This window comes from Akebia trifoliata, chromosome 11, assembly GCF_017979445.1.
Source record: "Akebia trifoliata isolate Shusen 1 chromosome 11, ASM1797944v1, whole genome shotgun sequence".
Taxonomy (NCBI): domain Eukaryota; kingdom Viridiplantae; phylum Streptophyta; class Magnoliopsida; order Ranunculales; family Lardizabalaceae; genus Akebia; species Akebia trifoliata.
In genome coordinates, this window is record NC_141385.1 from 8,138,997 (window position 1) to 8,155,779 (window position 16,783).

Genomic DNA, 16,783 nt, shown 5'->3' on the forward strand with positions numbered 1-16,783 from the left:
GCCTTTTGATGGACCTAATAACATGTTGAGAGGTTTTATAGGCTTTGATTTGACAAAAATGTCAGATTTTAATGTTTCGGGCCTTCGAAATCTATTGGCTCAGTTTTTTGGAAAATTGCAGTTTTTGGGCCCTTTCGAGTGAGGGCCCATTCAAATTGGGGTGTCTATAAATGTAATAATAATAAATTTTCAAAATATCGGTTAGAAGTTTTGGATTAAGTTGTTTTTTTGTGAGGATGATCTATGTGACGAGAAGATCATCTTAAAAAAAAAAAAATCAATCCAATCGAAAATTTCTAACCCCATCAAAAGTGATTTACAATGTGGATCGTTGATTTTTTGATGGACTTACAAGTTTCAAATTGAGATGATTTTTTGTGAGGATGATCTCTACATCATAGAGATCATTCTCACAAAAAATCATCTCAATTTGAACTTTCAAACCCCGTAAAAAATGATTTAGAATGTGGACCATTGATTATATATATCTATATATGAGGGCGGTTCATGGGATATAAATAAAATCATATGTAAAAAACAATGGTTTTTCAAAATATGGGTTAGAAGTTTTGGATTGAGTTGATTTTTTTTAGGATGATCTCTATCATGAGAAGATCATCCTAAAAATAAAAAAAATCAATATAATCTGAACTTCAAAATCCATCAAAATTTGTTACTAATTATTGGTAAAAAAATCAATGGTCCACATTCTAAATCACTTTTGATGGGGGTTAGAAAGTTCAGATTGAGTTGATTTTTTATGAGAATGATCTTCTCATCGTAGAGATCATCTTCAAAAAAATCCAGCTCAATCGAAAACTTTTAACCCATATTTTGAAAAATCATTGTTTTTACTCATGTCCCATGAACCGTCCCCTATATATACGGGGTCGGGATCCATATACACATAAAACTATTCATAAAGCCACAACGTGTTTTATCTTATGTGGGCAAAAATGTTTAAAATGGACTGATTTTCCTCACCAAAAATCATCTCGTTCTGAAACTTATAACCCTAGTTTACAAGTTGAAGAATCATGCATTGTCCAATTTTTGTAAATAATTTTTGATGGTGAGGAGATCATCCTCACCAAAAATCAGCCCATTCCAAAATTTTTAACCCATGCATTGAAAAAATATTTGGCACTCTTTAGGGCCTCCGAGTGCTATTTTTATATATATTTCATAATTTTGACATATGTAAAAACAATAGTTTTTCAAAATATGGGTTAGGGGTTTTGTATTGAACTGATTTTTTGCGAGGATGGTCACTATGATGAGAAGATCACCCTCACAAAAAATCAGTTCAATCTGAAGCTTCTAAATCCATCAAAAGTGATTCACAAATTATTGACAAAAATTGACAAAAAATCGATGGTCCACATTCTAAATCACTTTTAATGGGGTTAGAAGTTTCAGATTGGACTGATTTGTTTTTTTGGATGATCTTCCCATCATAGAGATCATCCTCACAAAAAATTAGCTCAATCCGAAACTTCTAACCCATATTTTGAAAATTTATTAATGTTACATTATTTTTACATATGTTTTTTCATATGTCCCTTGATCCTGACCAATTTTTAATATATATATTTGGCACCCTACAAAATACCTTACACTTTATCCTACGTGTTTTGTCCTACATGGGTAGAAGTTTTGGAATGAACTGATTTTTGGTGAGGATAATCTATACGGTTAGAAGATCCTCTTCATAAAAAATCAGTCTATTCCGAAATTTCCAACCCCATATTTATAAGCTAAAAATTTGTGGACCATTCATTTTTTATAAATTATTTTTGATGGGATTAGAAATTTTGGAATGAGCTGATTCCAAAAATCAGCTAATTCCAAAACTTCTAACCCATGTAGGACGAAACACGTAAGGTAAGGTAAAGCGTAAGGTACCGAACTGGACCTAAATTTTTTTTTCTCCTTCACTTCATTTTATATATATATATATATATATATATATATATATATGGGTCGGGTTCCATAGACTCACATGGCGACACACCGTTTTGTCTTATATGGGCAAAAATGCTTGGAATGGGCTGATTTTTTGTGAGAATGATCTCTATGGTGAAGAGATCATCCTTGCCAAAAATCAGCTCATTATGAAACTTCTAGCCCCATGTTTACAAGTTGAAAAATTTTAGACCATCCAATTTTTGTAAATCAATTTTGATGGGGTTAGAAGTTTTGGAATGGGATGATTTTTTGCCTAGGATGATCCCCTCATCACATAAATCATCATCACAAAAAATCAGCCCATTCCAAATATTTTTGCCTATATAAGACAAACGGTCTATCGCAATGTGAGTCGTAATAGGGTCGTAATAACACTATCCTATATGGGTCCCGTTCGGCACCCTAAGTTTTACCACACACTTTAGCAAACGCGTTTTGTCCTACATGGGTTAGAAGTTTCGGAATGGGCTGATTTTTGGTGAGGATGATCTCTATGGTGAGGAGATCATCCTTACCAAAAATCAGCTCATTCCAAAACTTCTAACCCCATCAGAAATGATTTACAAAAAATGGACGGTCCACGATTTTTCAACTTGTAAACATGGGGCTAAACATTTCGGAATGGGCGATTTTTGGGGAGGATGATCTTCTAATCATAGAGATCATCCTCACCAAAAATCAACTCATTCCAAAACTTCTAACCCATGTAGGACAAAAAATGTTTGTTAAGTGTGTGGTAAAACTTAGGGTGCTGAACATTTCCCATCCTATATATATATATATATATATATGGGAAATGTTCAGCAACAAACATTTTGGCAAAACATTTTTCAAAACATGGGTTAGAGGTTTTGGAATGGGCTGATTTTTAGTGAGGATGATCTCTACGGTGAGGAGATCATCATCACAAAAAATCAGCCCATTCCAAAACTTCTAACCCCATCAAAAATGGTTTATAAAAATGGACGGTCCACAGTTTTTCAACTTGTAAACATGGGTCTATATAAATTTTTTATATATAAATTTTTTTTTTCTCCTTCACTTCATTTTCAACCCGCACTCCGACCATGTGGCTATGATGTGAATTCACAAGGATTTAGTGCCAAATAAGAAAAAGATAAAAAATCACCGAAAGAGAAGGAATAATAACCGTGTCCCAAACTCCCAATCCCCCCATATAAAAGAGAGAGAGAGAGAGTGTGTGAGAGAGGTCTTCAAAGGTAGCATTATTCGACCGAAGATCAGACCAGAGCGTCCTTTGAAGTCGCACTTTTTTAGGTAATAAAGAAAAGAAAACACTCAAAACCTGAACTGTCTCCCAATTTTCATCTTCCTTATCGATCTCTAGGGTTTCAGTTATCAATTCCAAGGTATTAATCATCAAGGGTTTTCAGACGTGTTTCGATATTCCATTAAAGCCGTATTCTTCTGAGTAAATGTTGAATTTCTAGGGTTTTGATGGTTTAGATGAATTATAGTCTGGTTCTTTCATAGATTTCTTCTGTTGTGATATGGATCGTGGTTTTGCTTTTTAAATATCGGTGTCTTCTCTCATCTGAAATAATTGTTCATTTTTTTTTTAAAAAGGTTTTCTGTTTATTTTTGTTGAAAAATTATTATTAGTTATTTTTACTAAGTTCGCATGTATAATAGAGAACTCTTATTAATTTTGATTTTTTATATAAATTTTTCTATCACATCTTTTCTTGTTTAGGGCATAGTGACAAAGTCAGGGGTTCGGGAATAATATGGCAAGAGAAAGTTTCGAAAAAAGTCTATAAAAGTGGATAAATTAAAAAAATAAGAATAAATTTTTTAAGCATCAAAATGTGAAAAAAAATATTTTACATATTAAATGATACTATAACACTTTAAAAAATACTAAAAATAAAGATGGGCTATTATCCTTTTCAGAAATCGATTAAATAATGATTAGTCGTGATTTTTTGAAAAATCAAAGATTAAAAAAAAAAAATTGGCATTTTTTTTTTGTTGAAAAAAATTGTGATTTAATCGACAACTCTTAAAATTCGTGATTTCCTAAAAAATCGCAGATTTTTTCACTATGGGTTAAGGTGTTAACGCTCCACTAAGACCTAGGTGTTTTGGGTGTATTGGTTGGCTTTGTAATCATTTGGTATCAGAGCCAACACTGCTGCACACATTGGTGGTGTGTTATTACCTAAAAAAGATATGGGTGTAACTTTCGGCACCACTAAAACCTAGGTGGTGCATTTAGTGTATTGGTTGTGTTCTTATCACAATAGGGCTTGTGTTCTTTTATGCATTTGTTGCAGATTTGTTAAATTTATTACAATGGTGGTGCATTTGGTGTATTGTTTGGGTTCTTATCACCCCTCCTTTGGCAATATCTACAAATGGCTGTTGATGTGGTGGTAAAATGACTTAAAAAAAAAAAATTTATGTTGATTTTTCAGTGTTAACTTCGTAATTTGCAATGGCTTCGAAGCGTATCCAAAAGGAGCTGAAGGACCTGCAGAAGGACCCTCCCACTTCATGCAGTGCTGGTTTGTTGTTTCATACCTTCATTTTTCTTCGTTCTTACTGAGTACTTTTCATTGGTAACGTTTTTGTTGTCTTGGTAATTTAATTAGTTCTTTGTTCTATTCTTTTCTTCTTGAATGCTTGTTCTTTGTAGGTTGTTTCCTGAATTATTACCATGGATAATGATATTTGTTCTTCTTTGATTCTTGGGCTTTTGCATGACAGTATAAATCCTTGCTTACTATTGATTGAATTCTTTTTCTATATTGATGAAGGTTTTCAGGTTACTTAATTGTTGATCCCCATGAATTTCTCAACTAGTGGCTGTCTTTCATGGAAACTCACATGAAACTCTTCCCTTTGCAATGCTTTTGATTATTTGGAAGGAAAGGAACAATACGTTGTTTGAAAATGGTGGGAGATCCCCAACAATATGGTGTTTTCAGATTATTTAAGGGTTGGTTCCCATGGATTTCTCAACTAGTGGTTGTATTTCATGGGAAATTCTTCCCTTTGCAATGCTTTTGATTATTTCAAAGGAAAGGAACAATAGGGTGTTTGAAAGTGGAGGGAGATCCCCAACAAGTAGTTTTAAAGCAGCGTTCTTTGAGGATCTACTTCTGAAATGGGAGACTCGTATGGAGGGATAGTTTGTTTATTTTAGCTTGGTTTCTAATTTTTTTGTTCTGCTTTTATTGCTTTCTTTGCAGCCTTGCAAGGAAAGGTGGAAGGTTATCTTTTAGCAACTATTTAAAGATAATATAATTAGTTTGGACGTGTAAGGAAAAATCTAATCTTAATAAGACTACAAGGCATTTTAAGTATTGTAGGGTTAGTTTGCATAAGAGAAATGAATGCTAGCCAAATAAATGTGGGAAAGTCTTTAGAAACGGATGGTATTTCAATAAACGGTTGAAAATGTATAGAAAAGTCTGAACTGTGTTGGCTAAGGTGGTGTTTGTTTGCGCTATTTTTCAGCGCTTATTGCTGAAAAAAATTAAATTAAGCACTTTTGTCAAAATAGCGCGTTTGTTTACTCGAGCTTATTGCTGAAAATAAGTGAAAAAAATTCAGCACTATTTTGATGCTGAAAAAAAGTGCTGAAGCGGTAAGCACTTCCCTTTTTTCAACACAGACAAGTATGCCCTTTGTTTTTTTGAGCATGGACAAGTATGCCCTTATTCTTAAAAGGATATTACCTCTTATATCCCATGGATAAGTATATAAACACCCTACAAATTAATAAATCCACACCATAGCTAAATTATTGTCTTATATGGGTTAAAAGTTTTGGAATGAGTTGATTTTTGGTGAGGATGATCTCTACAATGAGGAGATTATCCTCACAAAAAATCAGCACATCTTAAAACTTCTAACCCTATCAAAACAAGTTCAAGAACCGTAAATTGTCCATTTTTTTTTTTGAAAACTATTTTTAACAAGTTAGAAGTTTGAAAATAGGCTGATTTTTGGTGAGGATGATCTCTATATCATATAAACTATCCTCACTAAAAATTTGCTCATTCCAAAAATTTTAATCCATATAAAACAAAACAAAAAATAGCTATAGTGTGGATTGCCCTTATTAATTCATAGGGTGCTTTTATAATTACACATCCTTCATTTCCATCGAATATTATTCATCCAAAATTAAGTTCTTTTAAAATTGATTTCAAGTTTTGGTGACTTGTATGACATTATTATTTTTAATTTGAAATTTATGGGCTTTTATAAATAGAAATTATTATTTATAAATTGAAGATTTGAGTATTATTTATTATTTAAAAATAAATTATATTTTAATTTTATAAGAAATAATATATTTTATTGTGTTTGATAATAAATAAGCATTTGAAACATGTAAACAATGTATAATATGATTGTAAGGGTAACAAAGACAATTTATCAGTTTCAGCAATGTGTAACAAACATGATTCAGCATCTAAACAAACAACTTTTTCAGCACTTAAATTCAGCGCTTATAAATTTCAGCGCTTAATGCTATTCAGTACTTATTTTTTTCAGTTTAACAAACAGCACCTAAGTTGTTTAGCAAGATTTTGGAAACTAGTTAGCTGTTTAGCAAGATTTTGGAAACTAAGAAAATGACATATGAGTGGAGAAGTGCTACAGTTCTTATTTATAAAAACACCATGGATATCCAAAAATTTATAAATCATTTTTGGTAAAACTTATGAGGCAGACTATGAATCGTGGGAGAGATAGATGAGGTAAAAGGTATGCAAGAAGCACCAATATGAGAGAACTAATATGACTTCATCGGGAAGTCAATTTTTGAGTTTGTCTTCTTAGGCAATGGATGAAGTTTCTTGAAAAGTTGAAGAATCTACAAATGGTCTTTATTGACTTAGAAAAAAGCTTATAATCAAGTCCTTAAAGAGTTAATTTGATGGGTTTTGGGGAAAAAAGAGAGTCTGAAGTGAATGTATTAGCATTATTAACAACTTGTATGATCAATTTGTTTTAGTGTGAGAACTATTGGTGGTAAGATAAAGGAGATTCTATTCTTAGAGGGTTTGCATAAGGAATTGACCTGAAGTATGCATCCCTTGCACTAGTTATGGATGAATTGATTATGTTCAAGTAGAGGTCTCTTGGTGTGTTACTGCCAATGATGTGCTGGTTGATCAAATTAGGGAGTGAGTTTACTTAAACTAGAGCTATTAAAGAATACTTTAGAAACTAAGGGTTTTAATACAACTCAAGCAAAGATAGAATTTATGGAGTGCAACTTTGGTAATGACACTCATAGGAACGGGCACTACTGAAGATTGATGGGCAAGAAACACCCCAAAAAGTTCACTTCTACTTTTTGTGTCCAATCATTTTTAAGGATGGACAGATCGTTATGTTAACTAGATTCAATTATCATCTATAAAGTTGGGAAGATTGGTGAAGTCATGAAGATGTGACCCATAAACTTAATGTTGGGTGGGTAAAGTGGTCCACATGATGATGAAGTATCATGTGATCAACTTGTAGTGATCAAATCCAAGGAAAAGGTTTTCAAAACAACATGAAAGATGATCTATGCTTTATTAGAAAAAGAAGAAGACAATCTGTACTTTATGTAGCTGCTTGTAGAGGTTCTTAACATGTTAAGAGTAAGATAAAAAATAAGGTGGATTTTGGTTGTATAAGAAGATCCGGTCATATGCCTTGATAAAAGATATTCTTCTAAAATACTTCTTATACAAACAAAATCCACCAAAATTCTTATATAGATAACTTCATCATAACAACTTAGAATCTTTATAAAATACTAAAAGTTAATATTCCTAACCTATCTATGACTATAACATAATACTAACTTTCTATTCCTATTAGAGCTCAAATTGAACACTTCTAAGCACTTCTAATTAGCCTAAATAATAAAAACGAGTTTAAAATAAATTAGAAACTAATAAGGAATTGTACTCCTAAAATAACTATGAAGTAAAAATTCTATCAGAACTAGAAATAGAAATAGAAATCCTATTAAAACTCTAACTAGGATTATATATGTCTTACATCAGGATCTCAGTCGAACTTGGTGATTGGGTCCATTTAAGATTTCAACCACATAGGCCACATTCAGTTTCCTTACGAAGAGTTTTAAAACTTTCTCCTCCCTATTATGGACCCTATTGTATTTCATAAAGAATTGGTTTTGTGGGCCATTAGTTGGCATTGCTAAACGGGTAAAATCCATCTCATTTTTCACGTTCCTTGCTTACAGAGAAAGATGGGTTCTTTGGTTTAGCCACAAGCTTGCCTTCCTCTTGTTACTAAAAATGCAGTCTTACATATTCATCTAAAAGCCATCTTCAACCGTCAAATGAATAAGCGGGGCTATATAGCTATTATTGAAGTTTTCATAAGATGGCATGGTACTACAGACGAAGATGCTACATGGGAACCTTACCAATACCTAATGGAGCACTTTTCAAAAGCTGGCCTCGAGGACGAGGTTGCTAAATGAGGGAGGATGCTAATCTATTCACATACATGTGCATACATATGCATTGGAGATGCTCACATTCATATGAGGAGTTTCTAATTTCAAATTCTATTCTTAGTTACAACTATTATTTTCTTCTTATTGTAGTTACACCGGTTATCCTTTTATTATGGAAGTAGTTACTTTGAGTTGGAGTCTACATGAGTCATCAAAGTGGTTATAGTTAGTTTGAAGTCCTAGTTTCGGAAGGGAAAATGGATGATAATGAATGGAAAAAACAAGGATTAATTTCTTCCACCAAAAATGTTTTTTTATTTTATTTTTAGATAAATCAAAGATCTTTATTAATAGCATGTTCGAGGAGACCATGAAGCAAAATACAAAGAAGGAGAAAAAGAAGGCAACAAAAAGTGAAACCGAGCACAAACTACCTATCAATACTACACACCCAATCCTACTTGGCTATGAAGTCTTCAAAGAAGACCCCCTTAGACTCTACAAAGATCTTGCTCCACAAAAAGACAGACCCCAGTATTAGAAAAAATAATGTTTTGGACCAAGGATTCCTTTCCCTCAAAGGACCTAGGGTTCCTTTCCTTCCAAAATTTTCAGCAAATTGCAAAGGGAGTAATGCTCCAAAGCTTTCTCTTGAATGCCGAGAAGCCCAACCCTATGGCTAACCATTCATCCACTAAATTCCGGAAAGAACCCTGAGCACACCACTTCACCCAGATACACCTTAGAAAGTAGTACCAAATCTTAGAGGCCACCTTTTGATGTGAACCCTGTCAAATTATAACAAAACCCGTGATCGAAATTGAATTCAAGGACCGTTTTACAATCAGGTTTAATGGAAACCTCGACCCATTATCTATATAGAGGTAAGAACCTTGGAATAATGAAGATGCCACAAACGGTGATGAATGACCGATTGATAAGTCGAGATGAACGCCACGGATAAACTTTGATAAGTTCGCAAGTTCTTCAAAGAACCAAAGAGAAAATTCTCACAATTTTTATGAATCTAATGTACTGGATTTTTATAGATGAACACGCCTATTTATAGGCTGAAATACAAGACAATTTTCTCCCATAATAGGCCAAATCAGCTAAGGAAAATTCAGTCAACCTAAAAGGAAAATAACCGAAATAAAAATAGGAAATCTGCAGCCCAAAAATCGTGCCTACTGCAGCCCTTATTTTTCTTTATTGTCATGCCTATTTCAGCTAGAATAAAAGGAAAAATAAACAACAAATAAAGGTAATAAAAATAATGGGAAACTGGTCTTTTGTGGTTGGCACATGCCTTATGAAAATAGACAACTAAGGAAACTAAAAATAGAAACAAATGTGCAGTCTTCTAGAGCCTTTATTGCAGCCTTTATTCTCACCAATTTGTCTTGGAAAACAAGCAACCAATCTTAAAAGGAAACTAAATTATTCAACCAATTCAATGTTGGAATTATTCTTCTAGAACTTGAATTATGTTGATGCAGTTTTACTGAACATGTGGATCATATTCAACGGAGCTCCACGTGTAAGTTTGATTCCAAACTTCTTGAATCAGTCTGCTAAGTGCATCTTTGAATTTATTTGCTCGTGTTCTTGTAACCATGCCTTGATTTGCATCACCTTTGTAATGAATGAGTAAAAGTTAACCGAAAGGACACCTCTCTTTATAACGTTATCCAAAGTCAAGATTTTACCTAAGGATGCTACTCAAACAGAGAAGGCAACTTTTGAGGGAACTTTCGGTCCCCACACATTCACCACAGGGAAAGAATTAGCATTCCACCCCACTAGCTTGTAATAGAAGGATTTTAAGGAGGAGCAACTTTACAAAGTCGGGGTTATGGAATAAATCGGCAAGAGAAAGGTTCAGAAAAAGTTGGGAATAAATTAGAAGGTAAAATAATTGTTTTAATTATAAAAAATGCTAAAAAAGGTATTTTATATATTAAATGAAAAATAATACTTAAAAAATGCTATAAAAAAATCGGGAATAACGATTAATTGACAATTATTAAAATCGTGACTTTTTTAAAATTAGATTTTTGTCACCATGAGGAGGTGTCTTTCTTTGAAATTTGCCGCTAATGTTCAAGATTCTTAAGTTGTGAGAAATTTTGTATGACTGGTATGGAACACGTCAAATTGAAGCCCTTAAACACTTAGGCACATAACAAATCACTACGCTCCGCAGTCGACGTCCCAGGCACTTCTTGAGGCTTTTCTTAGGGTTTTTTCACATTTTTCGGTGATTCGAACGCGAGACGTGGGATTGGTTCTGAATAGGTTTGTCAATGGATCAGATCAGACCCGAAATCTGATCCGTTTTGATAACTTAGGGTCTAAATCGATGTTTTTGATTCTAATAAGGATCCAATCTGATAAGGTGTAGATCCGATAAAATTTCGAAGAAAAAGTTACTTTTCACCATTGAATTTAGTTTTTACTTTTAAATTTGGGAGTTTGGTTATCATCCATTTTCAACACCTTCAATCATGCTCAAAAAAGATTTTTCTTTTTGAATCTGAGTTTTTTCATGAAATCTTGAAGGATGTGGTGTTGGATTGTCCATTTGTTAATCCATGTGGGTCCAAATGGTTGTCTTTATCATCTTCCTAAAATCACAGTATCATACTTCCTTCTCCTTTCCTTTCGAAAGAGAAGGTGAATGCTTTAACTCAACCTGATTAAGAAAAAACACAAACAAATTAATGCGCATGTTATAAATTTCTTGAGCCTACCTACAGTCTCAACCTCCAGATCAAATTTTTTTCCAACAACAGTTTCATTGTGATGTGATCATTCATGATTTATTTGACAGGCAATGGGTTCCACCTGAAGGATGTTCCACTATATGCAATTTTACTATTTGCTGCCTTGTCAGAGGTCAGACATTTTTTTGGGATGACCCAACAGCTAAGGCCACAAGGCTCGTTGAGCACACGTGTGAATGAAGAAGAGAGTTTTCTCTAGCCAATTGTGGGCTGCCTCTTCATCTCATGCTGTCATCCGGTTGGCTCTCCAATTTGGTAGTAGACTTGGCATGAAAATTCCCAAAATCCATTTATTTTAGGAAACCTTCCCAACCAATCATGAATTCTCATGATTTGTAGGTAAGCAATTCCAATTCATTCTGGGTTGACCACGTTATTGCCAAGAGAACAGTCTCAACCTCTTTCCTTAATTTTGGCCAATCATGTCCTACGTTTTGGGGAAAAAGAAAAGGGGGGGGGGGGGGGAGATAATAAAGGTATTTGGGGGAGGATTGGGGATGCTTGAACCTTCTTAGCTTCTTTTTGTTGCTGCTTTTGTTTAGGGAAGAAGATTGAGTGGTATACCATCTTGTAAGGCTTCTACTATCAATAAAAAGTTCCTTTGATTTTAATTATCTTGCAATGATGCGTGACTAACTCCATCGATTATAATGGAGGAGGAGGCCAAAAACAAACTGGTTTATGTAACAATTTATGTTTCTATTTCTTTCTCCCATTGTCATTTTAATTATGATGAATAGGTTTGCCTTCGTTGATTTAAAATCAAACTTCTATTCTGTAAAGTTCAGTTGAACTCTTTTCTTGTTTGTGCTTTACTCTTGACATATCATTCTTAGGTTTTCGCCTTTGATGGTGTGTGCTTGACATTGACAGATAGTGCTTAGGATTCAACACTTTAAAGTGAAGGAAGTCTAAATTGTAGAAAATAAAAGGGGGGTTTCCCGTGCTACACTTTCCGATCCAAATTCATTGGTTTGTATTTGGTTCGAGTCATTTTATGGGGATATGAATTAGAGAATAGATTGTTAAGTGAGCAAGCTTATTCTTGGTGGAATCTGAAGAGCTGATCTCTCTTCTTTAATCGATTTTTTTCCTCCTTTTCCTCAATCACTTTTCTCCATTTGCTCAGTTTAGCCAATTCATCTCCGTATTATAAAACCCCTTGATCACTAGTTTGATATTAAATTTTTTGGATTGAAGCTCATTTTTCATCAAATCCCTATGGATCGACCAATACTTGCCCTTGTCTAATTGCCATTACATATTTAAAACACATCATCCCCTTGGATAATTGGATAATCCTCGAACCAAGGATTATCCTTTCCTGCATTGCCACTCTTCCCACCATTTCCATATTCCTTTGCTTGTTATTTTGTCTTGTCCCATACAATACAACTCACTATATTACGTCATATTGTATTGGGAACTTAGTTAACTTTAGTTAATGCCTGCATGAATAAACAGGCAAAGCGATGATCTATTAGTAGGTGAAGCTTTAATTACATTGATCAAATCATATGAGAAAAAACATGTAATTAATTATTAGTTTAAGGCTGTTGCATTTTTAAAAAAAATCAGGTATGATGTATATATATTTACTTATAAATACTATTGGAATTGCATATGGTTTGTAGGCCCTGTAGCTGAGGACATGTTCCATTGGCAAGCAACAATCATGGGACCAGCAGACAGCCCTTTTGCTGGAGGTGTATTTTTGGTATCCATTCACTTCCCACCAGACTACCCGTTCAAGCCACCCAAGGTATCTACTACTGCATTCATATCTCTCGGTGACCTTTATACTGACACAAAAACACACAGGGCCTCTGTGATTGACTTATTAATAAAACACCAGAAACAGTTGAGTTATCTAAAAATTGCATTTGTATCTCCAATACCTTCTCAATTGTCATATTTATCCTTATTCTTTTAGATTTGTGTATTTTTCCTGAATTGGTTGTTTCAGTCATTCTGGCCTCTTAGAATTGTTAAAACATCATTGAGAATTAGCAACGTTGAATTGGACAAAAAGAAAATAAAGGAAATATAAATTATGAAAAGTATGCAAGATAGGTGGATTAACAGCTTTGAGGAGAATCTGAATGGTTTTCCTTGAAATCTGTATCAGTTAGGTTTTGTAAATGTGAATCTGTAAAACAATGTTAACAGGAAAAGAGTTGTATGTATATATTATCTTGATAAAACTATGTGGAATGATGCATGTTATTATGTTACAACAACTAATTATAAAACAAACAAACAAACAAACAAACAAACAAACAAAATACCTTTCAATGATCTTCTATAGATGGAACAGAAGTTTGTTCAACTGTTGCAAGCGAAGGGCAATGAATAATCAAACGCTTTGCAGTTTCTTCTGAGGTTTTACACATACATCTATTTGCCATGCCAAAACCCCTATTGTCACATATCTTCTTCAATACAGAGAAAGTTGCCTTTTTTTGGAACAAAAAGTATCCATTTTTTTTCCTTTTAGCTGTGAAGAGCTTATATTCCCAGCAAGGTTTCTCGTTATGCAAGGAACTTGTCCAAAACTGCCCATTAGAAGACCATATCTATACTCTCAGGCTTTCTGAGGGCGTAAGACTTTAAATTTATTTAACAAATGAACCATCATATTAACCTCCTAGATGTTCAAATTTCTGACACTGGCTGATTAGAGCAACTCCATCGCACTCTCCATCCCACTCTCCAAAATGGAGGGTTGGATTTTCACTATCCATTTTCAATAGTGAATTTGGTCTTTCCACCCCCCAATTGCTATTTTGGAGGCATTTTGGATTTTATGGGTCTCCAATGCACTAGTTAAGATCCATCTTCATTTTGCATTGAATTAAAAAATATTAAAATAGTTATGGATAGCCATTTTGGATAGCATGGTTGGAGAGAATACCACTTGAATATGCAAATGGCTATCCATAATGGAATGGTTATTCATTTTCGATATTCCCCTTGGCGTTGCTCTTATCATACCTGTGGCATTTGATGTAGTGTACATATATTGGAATTCCATGTCCGAAGAGGAAACACCATATCAAACATCCTCTTGAACAGAACCATAAATTCGGTCCCCAACACAAATCTACTCCCGTTCTTTAATAGGGTTATGTGACACACCAGTACCATAATAGGTAGAGATGGTTCTAGGATATCAATTAACGTGCTCAGACCTGAACATAGAGCCAATCACCTGTCTCCGAATGCTACTCCCTTTCCACTTCTCTTTCAGAGGCATCATTTCTTAGAGAGCTGCTATTGGCACCCCAATTAATGATTAAAACACTATTTTCAAATATTACAGAGTTTGACTCAAATTATAATCTCAACATTACAAAACATCATAACACTCGTTCAAACAATTTCAGTAGTTGTTTGCACTTATAAAATCCTAAACCCAAAAAATAGAAATCTAGCAAAAAATAAATAAATGAGAGAGCTTCTATTGGCACCCCAACTTTTACTTATTCTTAATAATCATTTACTTATTTTCTTTATTTTTAATTGTGGTGTAAAAAGTAAAAGTTGGGGTGCCAATAGCAACTCTCCTTTTTAATTCTTGTGGTTGGAACCTGTAGTTTCTGAAATATTTTATTTTTATATTGCATGTGTTATTTTTATTTTTATTTTTTAGGTTTGACCTTTTGAGTTTCTGTAGCAACTTACTCTAATTGAGGATCTGAATTTATGCATTGATTAGGTTGCCTTTCGCACCAAAGTTTTCCATCCAAACATCAACAGTAATGGTAGTATCTGTCTCGACATTCTTAAAGAGCAATGGAGCCCAGCCCTTACTATATCCAAGGTTAGTTGTTCCCTTACTGCAATCATAACCATTTCTTCATATTCCACCAGTGATGACACCTCAATCTGAATGTTCAAATGATGTATAACGATTAATGAATTATTATTATTAAAAAATAAGTTTTATTTATACTTTTGTTGTTTATATATTTAGTTAACCATGCTAATTACAATTAGTTGTGTAGGTGTTGTTATCGATCTGTTCGTTGCTAACGGATCCAAATCCAGATGACCCCTTGGTTCCTGAGATCGCTCACATGTATAAGACTGACAGAACCAAGTACGAGACAACGGCTCGATCCTGGACTCAGAAATATGCCATGGGTTAGGATAGAATATGATAGGATAGGATAGACATTATTAGGAATGTTTTAGTTCTATCCTATTAGTAAATATTAATATTTAAAAAAACAAAAAAGAGGGGAGTGGGAGTGTTTAAAGATCAAGAACTTGCTTTGTCTTTTATGATCTCTTTAAACTTTTTTGGTTGTGTTGGTAAAAGAGTACATATGGAATTCCTTTGAACTCAGGACCTGTTCTTGGAATCCGAGTAATATTATTATGTATGCCTGTTGGATGATAATTGATTCTATCTTTGATTTGGGTTATGAAATCGTGATCCGTTTTCTTGATTGTCTTGGTTTCTACGAGGATGCTCGCCTGTTGAGATCTGTTTTTGCAGCACTTAAGGAGACATAAAGAGAGATGTACCAACTACAGGTAGGTCGTGGTTTGAAGTTCCAATACTCATAGTTAATAGTTGAAGACTGGCCATGGGCTGTTGTTTATCGGCTGTCGACGAGACTCAAGGTTGGTGATTATTGATCAATTGAGATGTTCAGGAAAGTGACAAACTCACAATTTACTCAGCAAATCTTTTGACTTTGGTCGAACCAGTTGTCCTGAATGCAAATTAGAAAAGCACACTCCAATTTCAATCTCAATCTATATGGATCTGCATAGACTTAATTGTCATTATCTGTCGTAGTCAATATTGGTATTTTATTCGAAACACAATTGACAATTAGTTTTTGATTAGGAAATTAATGGAAACAAATAAATGAAGAGGACCACTATTGGCACCCCAACTTTTACTTGTTACACACCAATTTCTTAAATTATTTATCATACTCAACGATTAAAACATTTGAAAGGTTTGGCTTAAATTATAATCTCAACATTATAACACTCATTTAATCAATTTCAGTAGTATTTTACAATTATGACGAGAAGCTAGTATGAAATCCAAAACACTAAAAATATAAATCTAGCAAAAAAAATAAAAAAAAATCAGAGAACTTCTATTGGCGTCCCAACTTTTACTTATTCTCAACATTCACTTATTTTCTTTCTTTCTTTTTTTAATTGGAGTATAATAAGTAAAATTTGGGGTGCCAAGAGGAATTTTCTAAATGAAAATTTTTGTATGAGAGTTCCATTGAATTACCATAAGTAAAAGTTCTCCATCATCCTATCGCCCCAGGCTTACTAAAATCATGAGATTTCACTGTTGTAACTTACAAAAGTTGTATTTATAGGTTGGATTAGTAATTCTACATAGTCTAATTCATTGTTCTTTCTTGAGGAAATTTGGTTGCGCTCTTTAAAACTTTTTCAGGTAGATTGGGTTTTCCCTCGGTAGCTCTTCACTCTCTTAGAAGGTTAGGTATATAATATTTTTTTTGACAAAAAAAGATACCTCTGAACTATTCTTCCTCCAACTATTGAGTGGGGTCTTGAGAAA

The 16,783-nt window shown here is 33.7% G+C and overlaps 1 protein-coding gene across 2 annotated transcripts; it reads left to right on the plus strand.

Annotated features, from left to right (window-relative positions):
• Positions 1–3,085: 3,085 nt before the first annotated feature.
• LOC147390710 (ubiquitin-conjugating enzyme E2-17 kDa-like) lies at positions 3,086–15,652 on the plus strand. 2 transcript variants are annotated; one of them, XM_086457722.1, is made up of 5 exons: positions 3,086–3,246; positions 4,407–4,496; positions 12,852–12,979; positions 14,936–15,040; positions 15,225–15,652. In XM_086457722.1, the coding sequence occupies exons 2-5, from the start codon at positions 4,427–4,429 to the stop codon at positions 15,366–15,368; spliced, it is 447 nt and encodes a 148-aa protein (XP_086313848.1). In that variant the 5' UTR covers positions 3,086–3,246; positions 4,407–4,426; the 3' UTR covers positions 15,369–15,652. The 2 variants fall into 2 exon arrangements, with proteins under 2 accessions (XP_086313848.1, XP_086313849.1); XM_086457723.1 differs by having other exon boundaries at positions 3,193–3,338.
• The last annotated feature ends 1,131 nt before the right edge of the window (positions 15,653–16,783 follow it).

Bases quoted from the DNA above. Each gene is read 5' to 3' on its own strand.
- LOC147390710 (XM_086457722.1), top strand. From the start codon at position 4,427: ATGGCTTCGAAGCGTATCCAAAAGGAGCTGAAGGACCTGCAGAAGGAC. The intron at 4,497-12,851 runs GTTTGTTGTTTC...TATGGTTTGTAG, and splicing joins TCCCACTTCATGCAGTGCTG to GCCCTGTAGCTGAGGACATG. The intron at 12,980-14,935 runs GTATCTACTACT...TGCATTGATTAG, and splicing joins ACCCGTTCAAGCCACCCAAG to GTTGCCTTTCGCACCAAAGT.